Source organism: Pyrgilauda ruficollis, unplaced genomic scaffold (assembly GCF_017590135.1).
Source record: "Pyrgilauda ruficollis isolate IOZ18807 unplaced genomic scaffold, ASM1759013v1 scaffold96, whole genome shotgun sequence".
In the NCBI taxonomy this organism is placed as follows: Eukaryota; Metazoa; Chordata; class Aves; order Passeriformes; family Passeridae; genus Pyrgilauda; species Pyrgilauda ruficollis.
In genome coordinates, this window is record NW_024531710.1 from 11,294 (window position 1) to 32,718 (window position 21,425).

Here is a 21,425-nt window from a genome sequence, read left to right on the forward strand (position 1 = left end):
AAAGTGGGATCCTCCCCCAAATGCCTCATCCAAGGGGAAAGCAGCGCTCTGGAGGTTCTGGAATTATCCCTGGAATTCGGGATCCCGGGAAAAGCGGAGCCTTGGATGAGGATTTTGGGAAGAGGGGGAGGGGAAGCCACGCTCTATCCCAAAAAAAAAAAACAAAAAAACGAAGGAATTTTGGCTCCGACCTCCCTCCCGGGGCTGGAATTCGGGGGGCTCTCCCTCATTCCCGATGATCCAAACCCAAATCCCGTTTTTTTCTTTGGGATAGAACGTTCTCCTCACCCTCCTCTTCCCAAAAATCCTCATCCAAGGGGAGAGCAGAGCTCCGGGGGCTCCGGGATCATCCCTGGAATTCGGGATCCAGGGAAAGCACAGCCTTGGATGAGGATTTTTGGGAAAGGGGGAGGATCCCACGTTGTATCCCAAAAATAAAAAGGGATTTGCGCATCCAGAGGGGTTTGGATTACCGGACACCCCAAAATTCCAAGCCTGGGGGCGAGGTCGGAGCCAAAATTCCTTCTGTTTTTTGGGATAGAGCGTGGCTTCCCCTCCCCCTCTTCCCAAAATCCTCATCCAAGGCTCCGCTTTTCCCGGATTCCGAATCTCAGGAATGATCCCGTGGCCGTGTTTTCCCCTCGTTCCATCCCAAAAAGAGGAAGGAATTTTGGCTGGAATTAGGGGGTGAGAGCGACCCCCCCAAATCCCTTTTTTTGGGGGGCGTAGAACGTGACCAGGAGTTCTGGGTTGATCCCTGGAATTCGGGATCCGGGGAAAGCAGAGCCTTGGATGAGGTTTTTCGGGAAATGGGGGAGGATCCCACGTTGCATCCCAAAAAAACCCTGGGATTTGCGCATCCAGAGGAGTTTGGATCACAGGAGACCCCAAAATTCCAAGTCTGGGGGCGAGGTCGGAGCCAAAATTCCTTCCTTTTTTTTGGGATAACCCCTCACAAAATTCCTTTTCCGAGGGGAGAGCAGCGCTCCGGGAGTTGTGGGGTTATCCCTGGAATTCGGGATCCCGGGGAAAGCGGAGCCTCTGCTCGCTCCTTATCAGCTCCGAGCCCAAACAATTCCCTCGGCTCGCGGCTCCGCGGCTCCTGCCGGGATAAACAATTCCCAAAAATCCGCCGGGAACGCTCATCCCGACCCCTCGCACCCCGGAAATGACGGGAACGCTCTCAGGGGCGCCCTTGGAATTCCAAAGGGGGGAGCTGGGCTCGTTCCCAGCGGGATAAAAACCCGGGCAGAAGCCCCGCGCTGGGAATCCCAGGGATTTTCCGCGATGCGCTCCCAAATCCGCCTCCTCCTGGCGCTGCTCTGCGCGGCCCCCGCGGCTCCGGCGCCTCCTCCCTGGGAGCCGGCGTGGAGCGATCCCAATCCCTGGGTCTGGGGGGACGAGCAGCCGCATTCCCGGTCCGATTCCCGCCCCCAGATGCCGGTGGAAGTGCAGTGCCAGGAGGCGCAGCTGGTGGTGACCGTGCACCGGGATCTGTTCGGGACCGGCCGCTTGGTCAGCGCGGCCGAGCTCAGCCTGGGCCCCGCCGCCTGCAAACATTCCCGCCTGGATCCATCCCAAAAAACCGTCACCTTCAGCGCCGGCCTGCACGAGTGCGGCAGCACCGTCCAGGTGAGTCCGGCCGGGGAATCCAGGCATTCCCAACGCCGGCATTCCCAGAGGGAGCGGCTCCCGGGTCCGTGAAAATCCCAGGTTTTGAGGGAGATGCAGGTGAGTCCCGTCCTGACCCCGGGATCCCAACCCCATCCCGCAATTCCCATGGGGAGCGGCTCCCGGGCTCGTGCAAATCCCAGATTTAGGGGAGATCCAGGTGAGTCCGTGTTCCTATCCCGGGATTCCCACCTGGAATCCTCCCACGGTGTCCGGGGAGGTCCAGGAGAGTCCTGTCGGGATCCGGAATTCCCGGACGGGTGCAAATCGCAGGTTTTAAGGGAGATCCAGGTGAGTCCTTGTCCCTCCCCGATCCTGGGATTCCCACCAGGATTCCTACCGGGGACGGCTCCCGGGTCCGTGTAAATCCCAGGTTTTGAGGGAGATCCAGGTGAGTCCCGTCCTGATCCCGGAATTCCCACCGGGAGCGGCTCCCGGGGTTGCCCGGATCCCAGGTTTTGAGGGAGATTCAGTTGAGTTCTGTCCCGATCCCGGAATTCCCACCGGGAGCGGCTCCTGGGATCGCGCGGATTCCCGAGTCCTTGTCCCGATCCCGGGATCCCGCCCCGATCCTGGGATTCCGCCCGGGAGAGGCTCCAGGAGATCCCGAGGTGTCGGGGGAGATCCGGGTGAGTCCCGTTCCCATCCCGGGATTCCGCTCCTATCCCGGGATTCCCACCTGGAGCAGCTCCCGGGTCCGTGCAAATCCCAGATTTAAGGGAGATCCAGGTGAGTCCTGTTCCCATCCCGGAATTCCCACCGGGAGAGGCTCCAGGAGATCCCGAGGTGTCGGGGGAGATCCGGGTGTGTCCCGTTCCCATCCCGGGATTCCCGCCGGGATTTCCCCCTGGAGCAGCTCCCGGGTCAGTGCAATTCCCAGGTTTTGGTGGAGATCCAGGTGAGTCCTGTCCCCATCCCGGAATCCCCAGCTCCGGGACCGCGCGTGTTCCCGGTTTTACGGAGATCCAGGGGCTGGATCCGGGATCATTCCACGGCAAGGAGGAGCCACGGTTTCCTGGGAATTTGAGCGGTTTTCCCGCAGCTTTTCCCATTCCTCTGGGAAAAGCCCCTTTTCCCTCTGTTTTAACTCCCTGAAAACTGGGATTTTCCATCCCTTTCCCCCATTTTCCACCCGATTTCCCCCCCTTTTTCATACATTTCCCCCCCTTTCCCATCCCTTTTCCCCTTTTTCCATCCCTTTTCCCCCATTTCCATGGATTCCCTCAGCATTCCTAGCCAGCCCAGTGATGCTGCCAGGATGAGGGTTGACCTCTCCCACGGAATTCCCCATCTTTATTCCCAAATCACCCCGGATTCCCTAATTTCTTGGATTTCCCACTCACCCTGCTGATACCCCTGACTGGAGACCCACAGAATTCCCGGTTTTCATTCCCAGATCACCCCAGATTCTCTGATTTCTTCCAATTCCTGCTCACTGTGCCTTGAGGAACCCCTTTTCCCACAGAATTCTCATTTTTTATTCCCGGACCACCCCAGATTCCCTCATTCCTCCCACTTCCCGCTCACTCGGGATTGAGGAGCCCTTTTCCCCCGGGATTCCCGGTTTTCATTCCCAGGTCACTCCGGATTCCCTGATTTACCGAACGCTGCTGAGCTACGATCCCAGCCCCGGCAGTAACCCGGCCATCGTGCGCAGCGACCCGGCCGTCATTCCCATCGAGTGCCACTATCCCAGGTTCTCCCAGATCCCATCCTGCCTTCCCCGCAACCCCATTCCCATCCAGGATCCCATCCCAGGATTCCCAGCATTCCCAGGAATCCCATTCCCATCCCAGGATCCCATCCCACATTCCCAGCATTCCTGGGAATCAGATTCCCATCCCAAGATCCCATCCCACATTCTCAGCATTCCCAGGAATCCCATTCCCATCCTGGATCCCATTCCGCATTCCTGGCATTCGCATTCCCATCCCAGTGTCCCATTCCCATTCCCACTGTCCCCATTCCCATCCCAACATCCCCATTCCCAGTGTCCCGTTCCTGATCCCATTCCCTTTTCCAGACGGGATAACGTGTCCATTGTCCCATTTCCAGTGCCCTGTTCCTGTCCCAGTGTCCCATTTCCAATGTCCCCATTCCCATCACAGTGTCCCATTCCTAGTGTCCTGTTCCCATTCCCTGTTCCCTTTTCCAGGCAGGATAACATCTCCAGTGTCCCATTCCCATTCCCGATCCCATTCCCTGTTCCCTTTCCCAGGCGGGATAACGTCTCCAGCGGCTCCATCCGTCCCACCTGGGCTCCCTTCAACTCCGCGCTGGCCTCCCAGGAGAAGCTCCTGTTCTCCCTGCGCCTCATGAACGGTGCGGGATCGGGGTTTTCCCGCCCTTTTCCCCCTTTCTCGTCCCTTTCCCATCCCTTTTCCCCCTTTTCCACCCTCTTTTCCATCCCCACCTTTCCCTCACCTTTTCCTCCTTTCCTATCCCCTTTCCCCCCTTTTTGATCCCTTTCCCACCCCTTTTCTGCTTTTGGGATCACTTTGGGGTTGACTCCCTTGGGTTTTCCAGAGGATTGGAGCTCTGAGAGGGCCTTTTCAGGATTCCCCTTTTCCATCCCTTTTCCCCTTTCTCCCATTTCTCCATCCCCTTTTCCCTATTTTCCTTCCCTTTCCCAACCCTTTTCCCCTTTTGGGATCAGTTTGGGGTTTATCCCACAGGGTTTTCCAGAGGACTGGAGCTTGGAGCGGGATTTCTCGGGATTCCCCCATTTCCCCCTTTCCCATCCCTTTTCCCCCTTTGGGATCACTTTGGGGTTGACCCCGTGGGGTTTTCCAGAGGACTGGAGCTTGGAGCGGGATTTCTCGGGATTCCCCCATTTCCCCCTTTCCCATCCCTTTTCCCCCTTTGGGATCACTTTGGGGTTGACCCCGTGGGGTTTTCCAGAGGACTGCAGCTCAGAGTGGGATTTCTCAGCATCCCCCCTTTCCTATCCCTTTTCCTCTGGGATTTTCCAGAGGATTGGAGCTACAAGTGGGAATTTTTCAGCGTTCCCCTTGTCCCATCCCATTTCTCCTTTTGGGGTTTGTTTCGGGTTTATCCTGCTGGGTTTTCCAGGTGACTGGGGTTCAGAGAGGGATTTCTTGGTATTCCCTGATTTCCAACCGTTTTCCCATGAGTTTTTCCATAGGACTGGAGCTCAGAGTGAGATTTCTCAGGATTCCCCCTTTCCCATCCCTTTTTCCCCTTTGGGATCACTTTGGGGTTGATCCCGTGGGGTTTTCCAGAGGCCTGGAGCTCGGAGCGGGATTTTTTGGGGTCCCTCCTTTTCCCATTCCTTTTCCCGTGGGGTTTTCCAGAGGACTGGAGCTCGGAGCGGGATCTCTCGGCGTTCCGCCTGGGGGACGTGCTGAACATCCAGGCCGAGGTGGGCGCCCACAGCCACGTCCCACTGCGCCTCTTCGTCGACTCCTGCGTGGCCACCCTGGGCCCCGGCGCGGGCAGCGAGCCCCACTACGCCATCATCGACTTCAACGGGTGCGCCGGGGACATCGGGGACATCCGGGGACATTTGGGGACATCTGGGGACGTCTGGGGACGTTTGGGGGCATTTTGGGGTCTGGGGGACACCCAGAGCGGTGGTGAGCTCTCCCTGTGCCACTATGCCACCATTGACTTCAACATGTGTGCCGGGGACTGCTGGGGACTCTGGAGATATTTGGGGACATCTGGGGATGTTTGGGGACACTTTGGAGTCTGGGGGACACCCAGGGCGTGGTGAGCCCTCCTTGTCCCACTACGCCATCATCGACTTCAACAGGTGTGCTGGGGACATCTGGGGACATCTGGGGACCTTTGGGGATACTTGGGGATGTTTGGGGATGTTTTGGGGACATTTGGGGATGCTTTGGGGTCAGGGGGAGGGTGGCAGCTCATCCTGCCCCACGGCGCCATCATCAACTTCAACGGGTGCGCAGGGGACACCTGGGGACATCTGGGGATATCTCAGGGACGTTTGGGGACATTGGGGGACATTTGGGGATGTTTGGGGACATTTCGGGACAATTTGGGGTGAGGGACATGGTCAGGGGGTGGTGACACCTCATCCCACCACACTGCTCCATCATCGACTACAGTGGGTGAGTTTGGGGACCTTTGGGGACATTTGGGGACAGTTTGGGGGCACTTTGTGGTCTGGGACATGGTGGTGATACCTCATTACCCATCATTGGCTTCAATGGGTGAGTACAGGGACATTTGGGGACATCTGGGGACAATCTGGGGTGAGGGACATGGTCAGTGGTGGTGACACCTCAACCCATCCCACTGCTCCATCATTGACTTCCGTGGGTGGGTTTGGGGACACTTTGGGGACATTTGGGGACGTTTTGGCATCAGGGTAGGGTAGCAGCTCATCCTGCCCCACTACGCCACCATTGACTTCAATGGGTGGGTCTGGGGACATTTGGGGATGTTTGGGGACAATCTGGGGACATTTGGGGACATTTTGAGGTCTGGGGTCATGGTCTGGGACATGGTGGTGATACCTCATTACCCATCATTGGCTTCAATGGGTGAGTACAGGGACATTTGGGGACATCTGGGGACAATCTGGGGTGAGGGACATGGTCAGTGGTGGTGACACCTCAACCCATCCCACTGCTCCATCATTGACTTCCGTGGGTGGGTTTGGGGACACTTTGGGGACATTTGGGGACGTTTTGGCATCAGGGTAGGGTAGCAGCTCATCCTGCCCCACTACGCCACCATTGACTTCAATGGGTGGGTCTGGGGACATTTGGGGATGTTTGGGGACAATCTGGGGACATCTGGGGACATTTTGAGGTCTGGGGTCACCCAGGAGGTTCTGAGCCCTTGTCACTTCCTCAGCCAATCTGGGGACACTCAGGGACACTGCGATGCCAGCCAGGACTGTGACCCTTCTGTCCCTGGGGCTGTGACCCCACTGTCCCCGTGGCTGTGACCCTGCTGCCCTTGTGTCTGTGACCCCTCTGTCCCCAAGGCTGTGTCCCTGCTGTCCCCATGGCTGTGACCCCACTGTCCCCAGGGTCTGACCCTGCTGTCCCTGGGCTGTGACCCCGCTGTCCCCATGGCTGTGACCCCACTGTCCCCAGGGCTGTGTCCCACTGTCCCCCTCACTGTGATCCCTCTGTCCCCGTGGCTGTGACCCTGCTGTCCCCAGGCCTGTGACTCTTTCCCTGTGGTGTGACTCTACTCTTCCCGTGGCTGTGACCCTGCTGTCCCTGGGGTTGTGACCCTGCTGTCCCCAGGGTGTAACCCTGCTGTCCCCATGGCTGTGACCGTGTCCCCGGGGTGTAACCCCGCTGTCCCCACAGCTGCCTGGTGGACGGGCGCTCCGATGCCACCAGCTCGGCCTTTGTCACCCCCCGGCCGCGGCAGGACATGCTGCGCTTCCAGATCGACGCCTTCCGCTTTGCCGGTGACTCCCGCAGCCTGGTAAGGCCCCGGGGACACCCCGGGGACACCCTGCTGTCCCCAGTGCCACCCCGGTGTCCCCGCGGTGTCCCCAGCAGTGTCCCCTGGCGCAGATCTACATCACATGTCACCTGAAGGTGACACCGGCCGAGCAGAGCCCGGACGCGCTGAACAAGGCCTGCTCCTTCAGCAAGGCGCGCAACACGTGAGTGTCACCTCCCTCGTGTCACCTCCCCCGTGTCACCTTCCCAGTGTCACCTCCCCGGTGCCATCTCTGTAGTGTCACCTCCCTGGTGTTACCTCCCTGGTGGCATCTCCGCGGTGGCACCTTCCTGGTGGCACCTGCCCATCCTGGTGGCACCGGCTGATGGTGTCACCTCCCCGCCGCAGCTGGGCGCCCGTGGAGGGGACAAGGGACATCTGCAGCTGCTGCGAGCGGGGCAACTGCGGCCAGCGCGGCCCGCGGCCAGCGGAGCCCTGGAATGGCCACCGCTACCGGAGACACGACGGGGACGGTGAGGGGACAGCAGGGGACACTGTGGGGACATGGAGACACTGGGGATACCAGGGACAGAGGGACATGGGGAACTTGGGGACAGGGTGACGTGGGGACAGGGGGACAGCATGGGGACATTATGGGGACATGGGGAGAGCATGACAGGGGGACAGGGAGGACATGGGGACATCCTGGGGACACAGGAACATAGTGGGACAGTGAGACTTTGGTGGTGGGGTGATCCCTCCTCACTGTCCCTCACTGTCCCTCACTGTCCCCATGTCCCCAGGTGCCACCTCTGAAGCTGACATTGTCATTGGTCCCGTGCTGCTCTCGAGTGCCCAGCGTGGCCAGCGCCCCGAGGGCCACCAGGGTGAGTCCCTGAGGTGACACTGGTGACACTGTGTGACACCGGGTGACACAGGGTGCACTGGGTGATACCGAGTGACTCTGGGTGACACCAGGTGACACCAGGTGACAGTGGGTGGCACCCGGTGACAATCCCCACTCCCCTCCGTGTCACTCGGTGTCCCTTCGCAGGCACGGTGACACCGCTGGCCGTGGGGACAGCGCTGGCCTGCGCGGTGGCCGGTGTGGCCGTGGCCGGAGCCGCGCTGGCCATCGGCCTCAGGCGCCGGAATTCCCCGTGAACCCTGGAATGACCGAGGGAAATCCCACAAACCCCGGAATGACCGAGGGAAATCCCATAAAATCCCACAAGGACCAATGGAAATCCCGATGAATCCCACAAGGACTGACGGAAATCCCAAACAATCCCACAAGGACCTGCGGTGTCCGAGGGTCACTCTGGGGGGGAATCCAAGGAATGGGGCGGAGAGGGCCACCAGTCCTGTCCCAGTGTCACCAATCCTGTCCAAGTGTTCCCATTCCCATCCCACTGTCCCCAGTCCCATCCCAATGTCCCCATTCTCGTTCCCAGTGTCCCCATTCCCAGTGTCCCATTACATCCCACTGTACCCATTCCCATCCCACTGTCCCCAGTCCTAATGTCCACATCCACGTTCCCAATTTCCCCATTCCTGTCCCAGTGTCCCCACTGCATTCCCAATGTCCCCATTTTCAAGGTCCCCATCCCCATCCCCATTCCCAATGTCCCCCATTCTCTCCCAGTATCCCCATTCCTGGTGTCCCCATCCCAATCCCACTGTCCCCACCTGTGTCCCCACTCCCAATGTCCCATTCCCTTTCCCAGTGTCCCCAGTCCTAATGTCCCCATCCCCATTCCCAATGTCCCCACTCCCATTCTCAATGTCCCCAGTCCCATCCCGGTGTCCCCATTCTCATCCCAATTCCCAATGTCCCCATTCCTGTCCCAGTGTCCTCATTCCCAATGTCCCCATTCCCATCCCCATGTCCCCAATCCTGTCCTGGTGTCCCCATTCTCATCCCGGTGTCCCCACTCCATTCCCAATGTCCCCATTCCCAATGTCCCCATGCCCATCCCCAGTGTCCCTATTCCCATCCCAGTGTCCCCAACCTTGGTGTCCCCAATCTCAACGCCTCCCCCTCCCAATCCCAGTGTCCCCATTCCAGTCACAGTGTCCCCATTCCCAATGTCCCCAGTCCCATCCCAGTGTTCCGATCCCAATGTCTCATTCCCATTCTCAATGTCCCCAATCCCAATCCCAGTGTCCCCATTCCCAATCCCAATGTCCCCATTGCAAATCCCAATGTCCCTATTCCCGTTCCAATGCCCCCATTCCATCCCACTGTACCCATTCCTGACCCCATTACCACCCCAAAAATTCCCAAATCCCAACCTCCGCTCTCTCCGGTGGGAAAACAGAAAAATTCCCTAAAAAAATCTATAGGATTTCCCTCCCCAAATTCCCAGACCTGTTTCTTCCCCACCTTGGGGACATTCCCAAAAATTCCCCAGGATTTGTAGGATCACGAGGATTTTATGGGGCATTTTGGGGTCCCTGCTTTGATTCCAGCCTTGGGTTCCCTTGGGAAATGGGGGAAAAACCGGGAATGCCGGGAAAATTCGGGATAAAAATGATTCCAAAGAGTCCTCGTGGCTTCCCCGCTTTTTATTGGGAAAAGGGGGAACTTTGGGAACGCAGCGGAGCCACCTCGGGAACTTCCCGGGAAAGGGGACGGGCGACACTCCTGGGCTTCGGCTGCCGTCAGGATCTGTGGGGAAAACGGGAAAATCCTGGGAAATTCCATGGGGAAGGGGGAAAAAAAGTAAAATCCCATAAAATTCCATGGAAAAGGGGGAAGAAAACGACCCCAAATGGGCAAATCCTGGAAAATTCCACAGGAAAGGAGGAAAAAAACGTAAAATCTCAGAACATTTCATGGAAAAGGAGCAAAATCCCAATTCCTACCACAAATCCCGTGAAATTCCATGGAAAAGGAGGAAAAAAATGACCCCAAATGGACAAATCCTGGCAAATTCCAGGGGAAAGGAGGAAAATCCCAATTCCTGCCCCAAATCCCAGAGAATCCCATGGGAAATGGGGAAAATCCTAATTCCCACCCCAAATCCCAGAAAACTCCATGGAAAAGGGGGAAAAAACTGACCCCAAATGGGAAAATCACATGGAAAAGGAACAAAATCCCAATTCCCACCCCAAATCCTGGAAAATTCCATGGAAAAGGAGGAAAAGAATGACCCCAAATGGGGAAATCCCATAAAATTCCATGGGAAAGGAGAAAAAGAAGGACCCCAGATGGACAAATCCTGGAAAAATCCATGGGAAAGGAGGAAATTCCCATGGAAAAGGAGGAAAATCCCAGTTCCCACCCCAAATCCCAGAAAATTCCATGGAAAAATAGGAAAAAAATGACCCCAAATGGGCAAATTCCATGGGAAAGGAACAAAATCCCAATTCCCACCCCAAATCCCAGAAAATTCCATGGAAAAATAGGAAAAAAATGACCCCAAATGGGCAAATTCCATGGGAAAGGAACAAAATCCCAATTCCCACCCCAAATCCCAGAAAATTCCATGAAAAATGGGGAAAATCCCAACCCCAAAGGGAGAAATCCCAGAAAATTCCATGGAAAATTTGGAAAACCCCAAATCCTGATTGTTTCCCTGACCTTTACCACCAAAAATGCCCCAGAAAAGCCGGAAAACAAAGAAAAAATGTGGGGGAAAAGGGGGAAAAAACAGGAAAAAGAGGAAAAAAGAGGGGAAATGTGGGAAGAAAGCAGGAAAAAAGGCAAAAAACACGGGAAAAAAGTGGGAAAAAAGCAGGGGGGAAAATGGAATAAAAGCAGGGAAAAGTGGGAAAAAGGGACAAAGTGGTTTTTTGGGATGGGGTTTTTCTGGGATCAGGATTTTTTGAATTGGTTTTGGGTTTTTTTTTGGAATGGAGATTTTTTGGGATGGGGTTTTTTAGGATGGGCTTTTTTGGGATCAGGATTTTTTGAATTTTTTTTTTTTTTTTGATGAGGGTCTTTTGGAAGTGGGGTTTTTCGGGATGGTTTATTTTTGGGATCAGGGTTTTTTTGGGATGGGGATTTTTGGGGATTGGAGGTTTTTTGGGATGGATTTTTTGGCATCAGGTTTTTTTGAATTGGTTTTTTTTTTAGGGTTGGGGTTTTTTTGGGATGGTTTATTTTTGGACCGGGATTTTTTAGTATCAGGGTTTTTTGGGATCAGGGATTTTTGGGATGGGGATTTTTTTGGGATGTGGACTTTTTAGGATGGGATTTTTTAGGATCGGGTTTTTTGGGCTCAGAGTTTTTTGAATTTTTTTTTTTTTTTTTTTTTTGGAATGGGGATTTTCTGGGATGGGGTTTTTTAGGATGGGTTTTTTGGCATCAGGGAATTTTTTGAATTGGTTTTTTTTTGGGGGGGATGGGGATTTTTTTGGGATGGGGATATTTTGGGATGGGGGTATTTTTTGCATTGGGGATATTTTGGGATGGTTTATTTTTGGGATGGGGATTTTTTGGGATGGGGATTTTTAGGATGGGAATTTTTTGAATTGGTTTTTTATTTTTTTGGATGGGGATATTTTGGGATGGTTTATTTGGGATGGTTTATTTGGGATGGTTCATTTGGGATGGTTTATTTGAGGTGGTTTATTTGGGATGGTTTATTTGGGGTGGTTTATTTGGGGTGGTTTATTTGGGGTGGTTTATTTGGGCGCAGCAGCTCCGTACTGGGCGATGCGGCAGTTGGAGGCGGACACGAAGCGCCCGGTGTAGTGGATGTGGCAGCGCACGACGTTGTTGGTGAAATCCGACTCCAGCACCAAATATTTGGGATTGACCTGGACCTGGGATGGGGGGGAGGAAAAAACGGGCTGAGAAATGGGGAAATCGGGCAAAAAAATGGGAGGAAAAATGGAAAACTTGGAAAAAAAAGGAGGAAAAAAAGGTTTAAAAATGGGGGGAAAGGGGAAAAATGGGGGGAAAATGGGGAAAAAGGATCAAAAAGGATCCCTCGGGGGTTGTAACAGCCCAGGGTGAGAGCTTGAGGGGAAAATGGGGTAAAAAATGGGGAAATTGGGCAAAACGGGAGAAAAAATTTGAAAAATTGAAAAAAGGGAGATTTAAAGTTTAAAAAATGGGGGAAAAGTAGAAAAAAATGGGGGAAAAGGGACCGAAAAGGGACCAAAAAGGGACCCTCGGGACCCTGTGACAGCCCAGGATGAGACTCTGTGGGGGATTTAGCTAAAATTGATTTATTTTTGTTAGGGAAAAATCCCAAATATCCACAGGGAAAGGGGAAAATCTGGGGAAAAATCCAGGATGAAAAGGGAAAGGGGAAATCAAGGGGGGAAAAACTGCAAAAATATATAAAAAATCCCAAAAATGAAAGGGGAGAATCAGGGAAAAAATGTCAAAAATTAACAGGGGGAAAAAGCGCGAAAGAGGAAAAAGAGAGGAAAAAAAATTCCTCAAAAATCAGGAGGAGAATGGGAAAATGATGGGAAAAAAAACTTGAAAATGAACAGGGAAAAGGGAAAATCAGGGGGAAAAATCCCAAAAATCACCAGGGAAAAGAGAAGGGAAAAAAATCCCAAAAAATCCCCCCAAAAATCCCAAAAAATCCCCCAAAAAATCCCAAAAAATCCCCAAAAAAATCCCAAAAAATCAAGAGGGAAAAGGGAAAATCTGGGGAAAAAATCCCCAAAAATAAACGTGGAAAAGGAAAAAAAGCAGGAAAATTGGGATTCCGACCCCAAAATGTCCCCAAGATGTCCCCAAAATGTTCCTGAATATCCCCAAATGTCCCCAAATGCCCCCAGATATCCCAAAAATGTCCCCAAAATGTCCTCAAATGTCCCCAGATGTCCCAAAATGTTCTCAAAATATCCCTGAATATCCCCAAAATGTCCCCAAACATCCCCAAATGTCCCGAAATGTCCCAAAGATGTCCCCAAAATGTCCCAAAATGTCCCCAAAATGTCCCCAAAATGTATCCCCCCAAAAATCCCAAAAAATCCCCCCAAAGAATCCCAAAAAATCCCAAAAAAATCTCAAAAAATCAAGAGGGAAAAGGGAAAATCTGGGGAAAAACCCCAAAAATAAACATGGAAAAGGAAAAAAAGCAGGAAAATTGGGATTCCGACACCAAAATGTCCCCAAGATGTCCCCAAAATGTCCCTGAATATCCCCAAATGTCCCCAAATGCCCCCAGATATCCCAAAAATGTCCCCAAAATGTCCTCAAATGTCCCCAGATGTCCCAAAATGTTCTCAAAATATCCCTGAATATCCCCAAAATGTCCCCAAACATCCCCAAATGTCCCGAAATGTCCCAAAGATGTCCCCAAAATGTCCCCAAATGTCCCCAAAATGTCCCCAAAATGTCCCTGAATATCCCCAAATGTCCCCAAACATTCCCAAAATCTCCCCAGATATTCCAAAAATATCCCAAAAATGTCCCCAGGTGTTCCCAAAATGTCGCCAAAACGTCCCCATGTATCCCAAAATCTCCCCCAAAGTCCCAAAATGTCCCCAGGTGTCCCCAAAATGTGCCCAAAATGTCTCCAAGCATCCCCAAATATGAACAAAGTGTCCTTAAATGTCCCCAGGTGTCCCCAAAATGTCCCCAAAATGTCTCCAAACATCCCCAAATATGCCCAAAATGTCCTCAAATGTCCCCAAAATGTCCCCAGGTGTCCCCGGTGTCCCACCTTGAGGATGTAGTTGCCGGGGGGGACGTCGGTGATGTCGATCCACTGGCAGTCGATGTCGGCGTTGTAGGTGTCGTAACAGCCCGGGGAGAGCCCCTGGGGAGAGAGGGTGAGAAACGGGGAATACGGGAAAAAATGGGGGGAATGGGGAAAAATGGGGGGAAATGGGGGAAAATGGGAGGAAAAAGGGGAAAAAATGGAGGGAAATGGGGGGAAATGGGAGGAAAAAGGGATAAAAATGGGGGGAAATGGGGAAAAATGGGGGAAAATGTGAGGTAAAAGGGGAAAAATGAGGGAAAATGGGGAAAAATGGGGAAAAAAGGGAGGAAAAAGGGAGGAAAATGGGAGGAAAAAGGGGAAAAATGGGGAAAATGGAGAAAAATGGGGGGAAATGGGAAAAAATGGGAGGAAAAAGGGGGAAAATGGGGGAAAATGGGGAAAATGGTGAAAAATGGGGAAAAAAGGGAGGAAAAAGGGGAAAAATGGGGAAAATGGGGGGAAATGGGGAAAATGGGGAGAAAATGGGAGGAAAAAGGGGGGAAATGGGGGAAATGGGGGAAAGAGGGAGGAAAAAGGGGGAAAATGGGGGAAAATGGGGAAAATGGGGGAAAATGGGGGAAAATGGGGAAAATGGGGGAAAATGGGGAAAATGGGAAAAAGGGGAGGAAAAAGGTGGAAAAATGGGGAAAAATGGGGAAAAAATGGGGGAAATGGGGAAAAAATGGGAAAAATGGGGGAAATGGGGAATATGGGAAAAAGGGGATGAAAAAGGTGGAAAAATGGGGAAAAAATGGGGGAAATGGGGAAAAAGGGAGGAAAAAGGGGAAAAAGGGGGAAAATGGGGAAAATGGGGAAAAATTGAAAAAAAAGGGAGAATAAAGGTGAGTAAATGGGGGAAAATGGGAAAAAAAGGGACAAAAAGGGACCAAAAGGGACCCCTCGGGTGGCCAGGCTGAGACCTTGCAGGGAAATGGGGTGAGAAATGGGGAAATTGGGCAAAAATGGAGAAAAGGGACAAAAAAAGGGACAAAAGGGGCACTCAGGTGGCTCAGGGACATCGGGCTGAGGGGACAGAAAGGGACAAAAAGGGAGAAAAGGGGGGAAAAAGGGACAAAAAGGGAGGAAAAGGGACAAAAGTGACAAAGATGCTGTCCCTAGGTGTCACCTGGGTGTGCCACAAATGGGGACAAAAGGGACAAAAAGGGGGGAAAAAGGGGGAAAAAAGGGACAAAAAATGGAGAAAAGGGGACAAAAAAAGGGACAAAAAGGGGGGAAAAAGGGGGAAAAAAGGGACAAAAAATGGAGAAAAGGGGACAAAAAAAGGGACAAAAAGGGGGAAAGTAGGGACAAAATAAGGACATAAAAGGAAGATAAAAGGGTCAAAAAGTGACAGAAGTGACAAAGGCGCTGTCCCTGGGTGTCACCTGGGTGTGGGCGGTGCAGACACAGAGACACAAATGGGGACAAAAGGGACAAAAAAGGGAGAAAAGGGGACAAAGAGGGACTGAAAGGGACAAAAAGGGACAAAAAGGGGGAAAATAGGGACAAAAGAAAAGGAGATGGAAGTGACACAAAGTGACAGAAGTGACCGAGGGCACTGTCCCCGGGTGTCACCTGGGTGTGGGCGGTGCAGGCGTAGCGCTTGAGGTGGCCGAAGTCGCAGGTGGTGTCCTCCAGGCAGAAGCTGGCCTTGTGTCCCTCGGCCACGCGGCGGCCCGAGGTGACATCCAGCAGGTCATAGTGACTGAACTCCGCCATGCTGTGGTAGTGCCTGGGGACACCGGGGGACACCAGGGGACACCGTGGGGACACCGGGAGACACCAGGGGACACCAGGGGACACCAGGGGACACCGTGGGGACACCAGGGGGACACCGTGGGGACACCGGGGACATTCTAGGGACACCATGAGGACAGGCTGGGGACACCACGGGGACAGGCTGGGGACACTCAGGGAGCTCTGGGGACACTCAGGTGACATCCAGCAGTAGTGCCTGGGAACATGGGGACACCAGGGGACAGTGGGGGCACCCAGGGGACATTCAGAGGACAATTGGGACAAGCAGCGGACAAGCAATGGGATAATCGGGGGACAGCAAGGGGACAGCAGGGGACAGTGAGGGCACCCAGGGGACATCCAGGGGAATTATCAGGGGACAGTCAGGGGACAATCAAGGGACAGTCTGGGGACACTCAGCGGGTGTCACAGTGGGGGTGTCCCCACCCTTTAGGGGGTGTGTGGGGAGGGGCACAGCAGGTGGCAGCTCCCGCCTTGGGGACAGTCACTGGGACAGAGGGGACATCAACTCCAGAGCACGGTGGCTTTGGGGACAAAGAGCCCAAGGAAGGTGGCACCAAGCCCAAAGCCACGTCACCGAGCGGGGAATGTCACTGAAATGCCTCAAAGGTGTCACCAGCTGGGTAAGGGGTGGGGACAGGGCTGGGGACGCTCCCTGGTGGCAGCGGTGCCACTGCCACCATCACGGTGGCTTTGGGGACAAAGAGCCCAAAGGAGGTGACACTGACCCCAACAAAACCCCCAAAAATGTCCCAAAATGGGGGAAATGCCATGGAAAAGCCTCAAAACTGTCACCAGAGGGGGGTTGGTGGCAAGGACAGGGCTGGGGACAGTGACAGCTGGCAGCTGTGCCACTGCCAGCAGCATGGATGGTGGCTCTGGGGACAAAGAGCCCAAGGAAGGTGACACCACACAGCAAGGCCCCAAAGCAAAGCCACCAAACGGGGAAATGCCACCAAAGTGCCACCAAAGCCCTTGGAGCTGCCACCAGGGGCTGGGTGGAGGCTGGGGACAGCTGGGGACACTCACTGGTGGCAGCTGTGCCACTGCCACCATCATGAATGGCGGCTTTGGGGATGAAGGAAGACAAAGAGATGAAGGAAGACCCCAAAAGGAAGCCACCAAATACAGAAACGCCACCAAAGTGCCACCAAAGCCCTTGGAGCTGCCAGCAGGGGGTGGGCCGAGGCTGGGGACATCTGGGGACACTCACTGGTGGCAGCTGTGCCACTGCCAGCGGTGGCGGGGCTGGCTGGGCAGGAAGTCGGCCGTGCCCTGGTTCTTGACGCGCTGCGGGAAGCGCAGCAGCACCCGCACGTCGTAGTCGGTGGCCTCGGCCGCGTACGCCGTGCTGGGGACAGGGACAGGGACACTGCTGGCACTGCCGCTGTCCCCTCCCTTCAGGAGGAATTCCCTTTTCCAGAGGGATTTTCCTCCCGTGGGAAAGGAAGGGATAAAGAGAGGAACCGGCCGGGCTTGGCTTGGCTGCTCCCAGCGCCTTTTCCTTTCCTTTTTTCCGCTTCCTGTTCAATTTTTCTGTTTCCCTTTCCCTTTCCCTTTCCCTTTCCCTTCCCTTCCATTCCCTTCATCTTTTTCCGCCCTTTTTCTCTTTTTCCCTTTCCTTTTCCCTCTCTCCTGTCCCTCCCTCTCCCCTTTTCCCCTTCCCTCCTCCTCCCTCTCCCCCATCAGCACCTCCCCCTTCTCCACCCCCTACCTGACCCTCTCTCCCTCCCTCCCGGGGTATCCCCACCTCCCCCTCATCCCAAGATCCATTTTATCCTCATTTTCCCCTCATCCCAATCCCCTCTCTGTCCCCATCTCCCCTCTCCCCGGCCGTGCCCTGGTTCTTGACGCGCTGCGGGAAGCGCAGCAGCACCCGCACGTCATAGTCGGTGGCCTCGGCCGCGTACGCCGTGCTGGGGACAGGGACAGGGACACTGATGGCGCTGCTGGCGCTGCCGCTGTCCCCTCCCTTCAGGAGGAATTCCCTTTTCCAGAGGGATTTTCCTCCCGTGGGAAAGGAAGGGATAAAGAGAGGAACCGGCCGGGCTTGGCTTGGCTGCTCCCAGCGCCTTTTCCTTTCCTTTTTTCCGCTTCCTGTTCAATTTTTCTGTTTCCCTTTCCCTTTCCCTTTCCCTTTCCCTTCCCTTCCATTCCCTTCATCTTTTTCCGCCCTTTTTCTCTTTTTCCCTTTCCTTTTCCCTCTCTCCTGTCCCTCCCTCTCCCCTTTTCCCCTTCCCTCCTCCTCCCTCTCCCCCATCAGCACCTCCCCCTTCTCCACCCCCTACCTGACCCTCTCTCCCTCCCTCCCGGGGTATCCCCACCTCCCCCTCATCCCAAGATCCATTTTATCCTCATTTTCCCCTCATCCCAATCCCCTCTCTGTCCCCATCTCCCCTCTCCCCATCTCCCCTCATCCCAGGACCCTCTCTCCCCTCACTTCACCTCATCTCCCCCCATCCCCTCCTTCCCAAAATTTCCCCATTTCCCCCTCACCCCAGTCATCCCTTCACCCCCCTCCCTCCCCGCTTTTCCCCCCACATCCCCCCGACCCCCGAGCACTCCCATTCCCAGGAATCCCCTCTCTCTCCCATTCCCGGATTCGCGTCTGACATTCCTGGGAACCCTCCCGCTCCCATTCCCGGGAATTCTCCCTCTCTCATTCCCCGGAATCCCCTCTCTCTCCCATTCCCGAGAATCCTCTCTCCCACTGGAATCTCTCTCCCATTGGAATCCTCTCTCCCATTGGAACCCCCTCCCTCTCCCATTCCCAGGAACCCTCTCTCCCCTTCCCAGGGATCTCACCTGGCCAGGCATTTCCTTCTCCTCATCCTGGACCCTTCCCATCCCAGGAATCCTCCCCCTCCCATTCCTCTCCCATTCCTGGGATCCCATCTCTCCCATTCCTGTGTCCCATTCCCGTATCCCATGTCCTGTATCCTGGATCCCGTGTCCCATTCCCATATCCCATGTCCCATTCCCGTATCCCATTTCCCGTTCCCCAATCCTGTGTCCTGTTCCCATATCCTCGTCCCATTCCTGGATCCCGTGTCCCATGTCCCATTACCCCTGTCCTGTGTCCCGTATCCTGTTCCCATGTCCCGTGTCCCATTCCTGTATCCCATGTCCCGTATTCTGTCTCTCCTGTATCCCGTACCCCATCTCTCCCGTCTCTCCCGTATCCCATGTCCTGAGTCCCGTCTCTCCCGTATCCTGGATCCCATCTCCCCCGTTCCCGTGTCCCATATCTGGTGTCCCATTCCTGTATCTCATGTCCTGTTCCCGTATCCTGTGTGCTGTATCCCGTATCCATGTCCTGTATCCCGTATCTCCTGTGTCCCATGTCCCATATCCTGTTTCTGGATCCTGTGTCCCGTTCCTGTATCCCATGTCCCGTATCCATGTCCCGTATCCCGTATCCCATATTCTGTCTCTCCCATGTCCCATATCCCATCTCCCCATGTTCCCTTCCCATGTCCCGTCTCTCCCATGTCCCGTATCTTGTGTCCCGTATCCCGTGTCCCATATCCCATCTCCCCATGTTCCCTTCCCATGTCCCGTCTCTCCCATGTCCCGTATCTTGTGTCCTATATCCCATGTCCCATATCCCATCTCCCCCATGTCCCATGTCCCGTATCCTGTGTCTCATATCCCCTATCCCGTCTCTCCCATGTCCCGTGTCCCGTGTCCCGTGTCCCGCGGTGTCCCACCTGGCCAGGCAGCGCTCCTCGGCGGCGCAGCGCAGCGAGTACAGGTGCGCTCTCTGCACGTACGTGGAGGCCTGCACGTAGTTGGGGTCCGGCACCAGGTCCGGGAGACCTGCCAGGAAACGGGACTGGGATTGGGGAAATCCGGGACTGGGAACAGGGACTGGGGAAATCCAGGATCAGGTCAGGGAGACCCGCTGGGAAATCGGGAAATAGGATTGGGGAAATCGGGGATCAGATCTGGGAGACCTGCTGGGAAATGGGATCGGGATTGGGGAAATCCAGGATCAGATCTGGGAGACCTGCCGGGAAACGGGATGGGGATTGGGGAAATCAGGGATTGGGGAAATCCAGGATCAGGAGACCTGCTGGGAAATGGGATCAGGGAAATTCAGGATCAGATCCAGGAGACCTGCAGGGAAACAGGATCAGTATTGGGGAAATCTGGGATTGGGTCAGGGAGACCTGCTGGGAAATGGGATCAGGGATTGGGGAAATCCAGGACCAGATCCAGGAGACCTGCCAGGAAATGGGAATGGGCACTCGGGAAATCTGGAATCAGATCCAGGAGACCTGTCAGGAAATGGGAACGAGAACAAGGACTGGGGACATTCCCTGGGGACACAGCTGCTGGAGACCCTGACATTTGGGATCCAGGATCAGATCCAGGACACCTGCTGGGAAATTCAGAACAGGGATTGGGGACGGGGTCTGGGGACATCCAGGATCAGATCTGGGAAAACGAGGACATCATTGGGAACAGGGATTTGGAACAGGGACTGGGGAAATCTGGGATCAGCTCTGGGAGACCTGCTGGGAAATCGGGAGCAGGGATTGAGCACAGGGATTTGGGACAGGGACTGGGGACACAGCTCCTGGAGGCCTGGGTATTTGGGATCTGGGATCAGATCTGGGAGACTGGGAAAATGGGAACATCACTGCAGACAGGGACTGGGGACATCTGGGATCCAGGAGGCCTGGATACATGCAGGATCTGGGAATGACCATGGGGACACCCCTGGAGACAGGGACATCCATGGGGACAGGGACTGGGACCACGGCTCCTCCTCCCAGCAGCCCAACGGGGACATTTCGGATCCTCAGCCCCGCCAGGTTTCCCCAATTTCCAGCTGGAAAATCCTCCCTTCCCTCCTCTCCTCACTGTGGCCCCCCTTACACATCCCAATGCTGCACTTCCCGCCTGCCCGGGGGATCGGGATGGGGATCGGGATCAGGATTGGGATTGGGATTGGGATCAGGATCGGGATCGGGATCAGGATCAGAATCGGGATCAGGATTGAGATTGGGATTGGGATCGGGATCAGGATCGGGATCAGGATTGGGATCGGGATCGGGATCAGGATCGGGATCAGGACTGGGATCGGGATCAGGATCGGGATCAGGATTGGGATCGGGATCAGGATCAGGATTGGGATCAGGATGAGGACTGGGATCACGATTGGGATTGGGATGGGGATCAGAATTTTGGGATCAGCATCAGGATGGGGATCGCTCCAGCCTCTCCCTGGAAGCCATTCCCTGTCCCAGCCCCGGGATGGGACCCTGGGACAATGCCTGGAAGAGCAGCATCCCGATTCCCTGCCCTATTCCCTGGTTTTCACCCCAAAACAGGGAGAAAGCAGGGTTATCCCTGCCTTTATCCCTCTTTTCCTTGAATTCCAGACAATTCCAGAGCTAGGATGAACAGAGGGATGCAGGGACAGATGGGGCTGCCTCGGTTTCCCAAATTTATGGAGCCCAGCTGGAGCTGGAATTCCGACCCCTTCCAACCCTCCCATTCCCTTCCAGCACCTGGAATTGTCCTGGAATCAGCCCATTGGGAAGGATTGGGATGGGGGATGCTCCTCAGGCGCTCTGTGCCTCAGTTTCCCTTCTCCATGTCCCATTTCCATCCCCATCCTTATCCCTCTCCTGTTTTCCCTCATTTTCCCCTCTTTCCCCCCATTTCCCTCTTTTCTCGTTTTCCCTTTTTCCCCTGTTTTCCTATTTTCTCCCATTTTTCCCCTTTTTTCCCAGTTTTTCCCCAATTTTCCCTCATGTTCCCCATCTTTCCCCTTTTTCTTTCCATTTCCCCCCATTTTCCCCCTGGTTTTTCCCAGTTTCCCCCCATTTTTCTTTCCTAGTTTTCCCCCATTTTCCCCCTGCTTTTCCCCATTTTCCCCCCATTCCCCCCCTTTTTTCCCCCATTTTCCCCATT

At 54.6% G+C, this 21,425-nt stretch overlaps 2 protein-coding genes across 2 annotated transcripts in view; one reads left to right on the forward strand and one right to left on the reverse strand.

The window, feature by feature from the left end:
- Positions 1 to 1,287: 1,287 nt before the first annotated feature.
- Positions 1,288 to 8,344, forward strand: LOC121365550 (zona pellucida sperm-binding protein 3-like). Its single transcript, XM_041489847.1, has 9 exons — positions 1,288 to 1,632; positions 3,249 to 3,367; positions 3,890 to 3,993; positions 4,986 to 5,163; positions 6,984 to 7,104; positions 7,197 to 7,288; positions 7,474 to 7,598; positions 7,869 to 7,952; positions 8,120 to 8,344. Exons 1-9 carry the CDS (start codon positions 1,288 to 1,290, stop codon positions 8,227 to 8,229), a joined length of 1,278 nt encoding a protein of 425 aa, XP_041345781.1. The 3' UTR covers positions 8,230 to 8,344.
- Positions 8,345 to 9,618: 1,274 nt separating this feature from the next.
- The window catches only part of LOXL1 (lysyl oxidase like 1), a 16,106-nt gene continuing 4,299 nt past the window's right edge, over positions 9,619 to 21,425 (reverse strand). Inside the window, exons 2-7 of the mRNA XM_041489838.1 lie at positions 19,211 to 19,319; positions 16,714 to 16,851; positions 15,318 to 15,474; positions 13,704 to 13,799; positions 11,723 to 11,838; positions 9,619 to 9,736 (exon numbers count right to left, since the gene is read on the reverse strand). Of these exons, the coding sequence (XP_041345772.1) occupies positions 9,730 to 9,736; positions 11,723 to 11,838; positions 13,704 to 13,799; positions 15,318 to 15,474; positions 16,714 to 16,851; positions 19,211 to 19,319 (623 nt within the window). The 3' untranslated portion in view covers positions 9,619 to 9,729. The remainder of the gene's footprint in view (positions 9,737 to 11,722; positions 11,839 to 13,703; positions 13,800 to 15,317; positions 15,475 to 16,713; positions 16,852 to 19,210; positions 19,320 to 21,425) is intronic.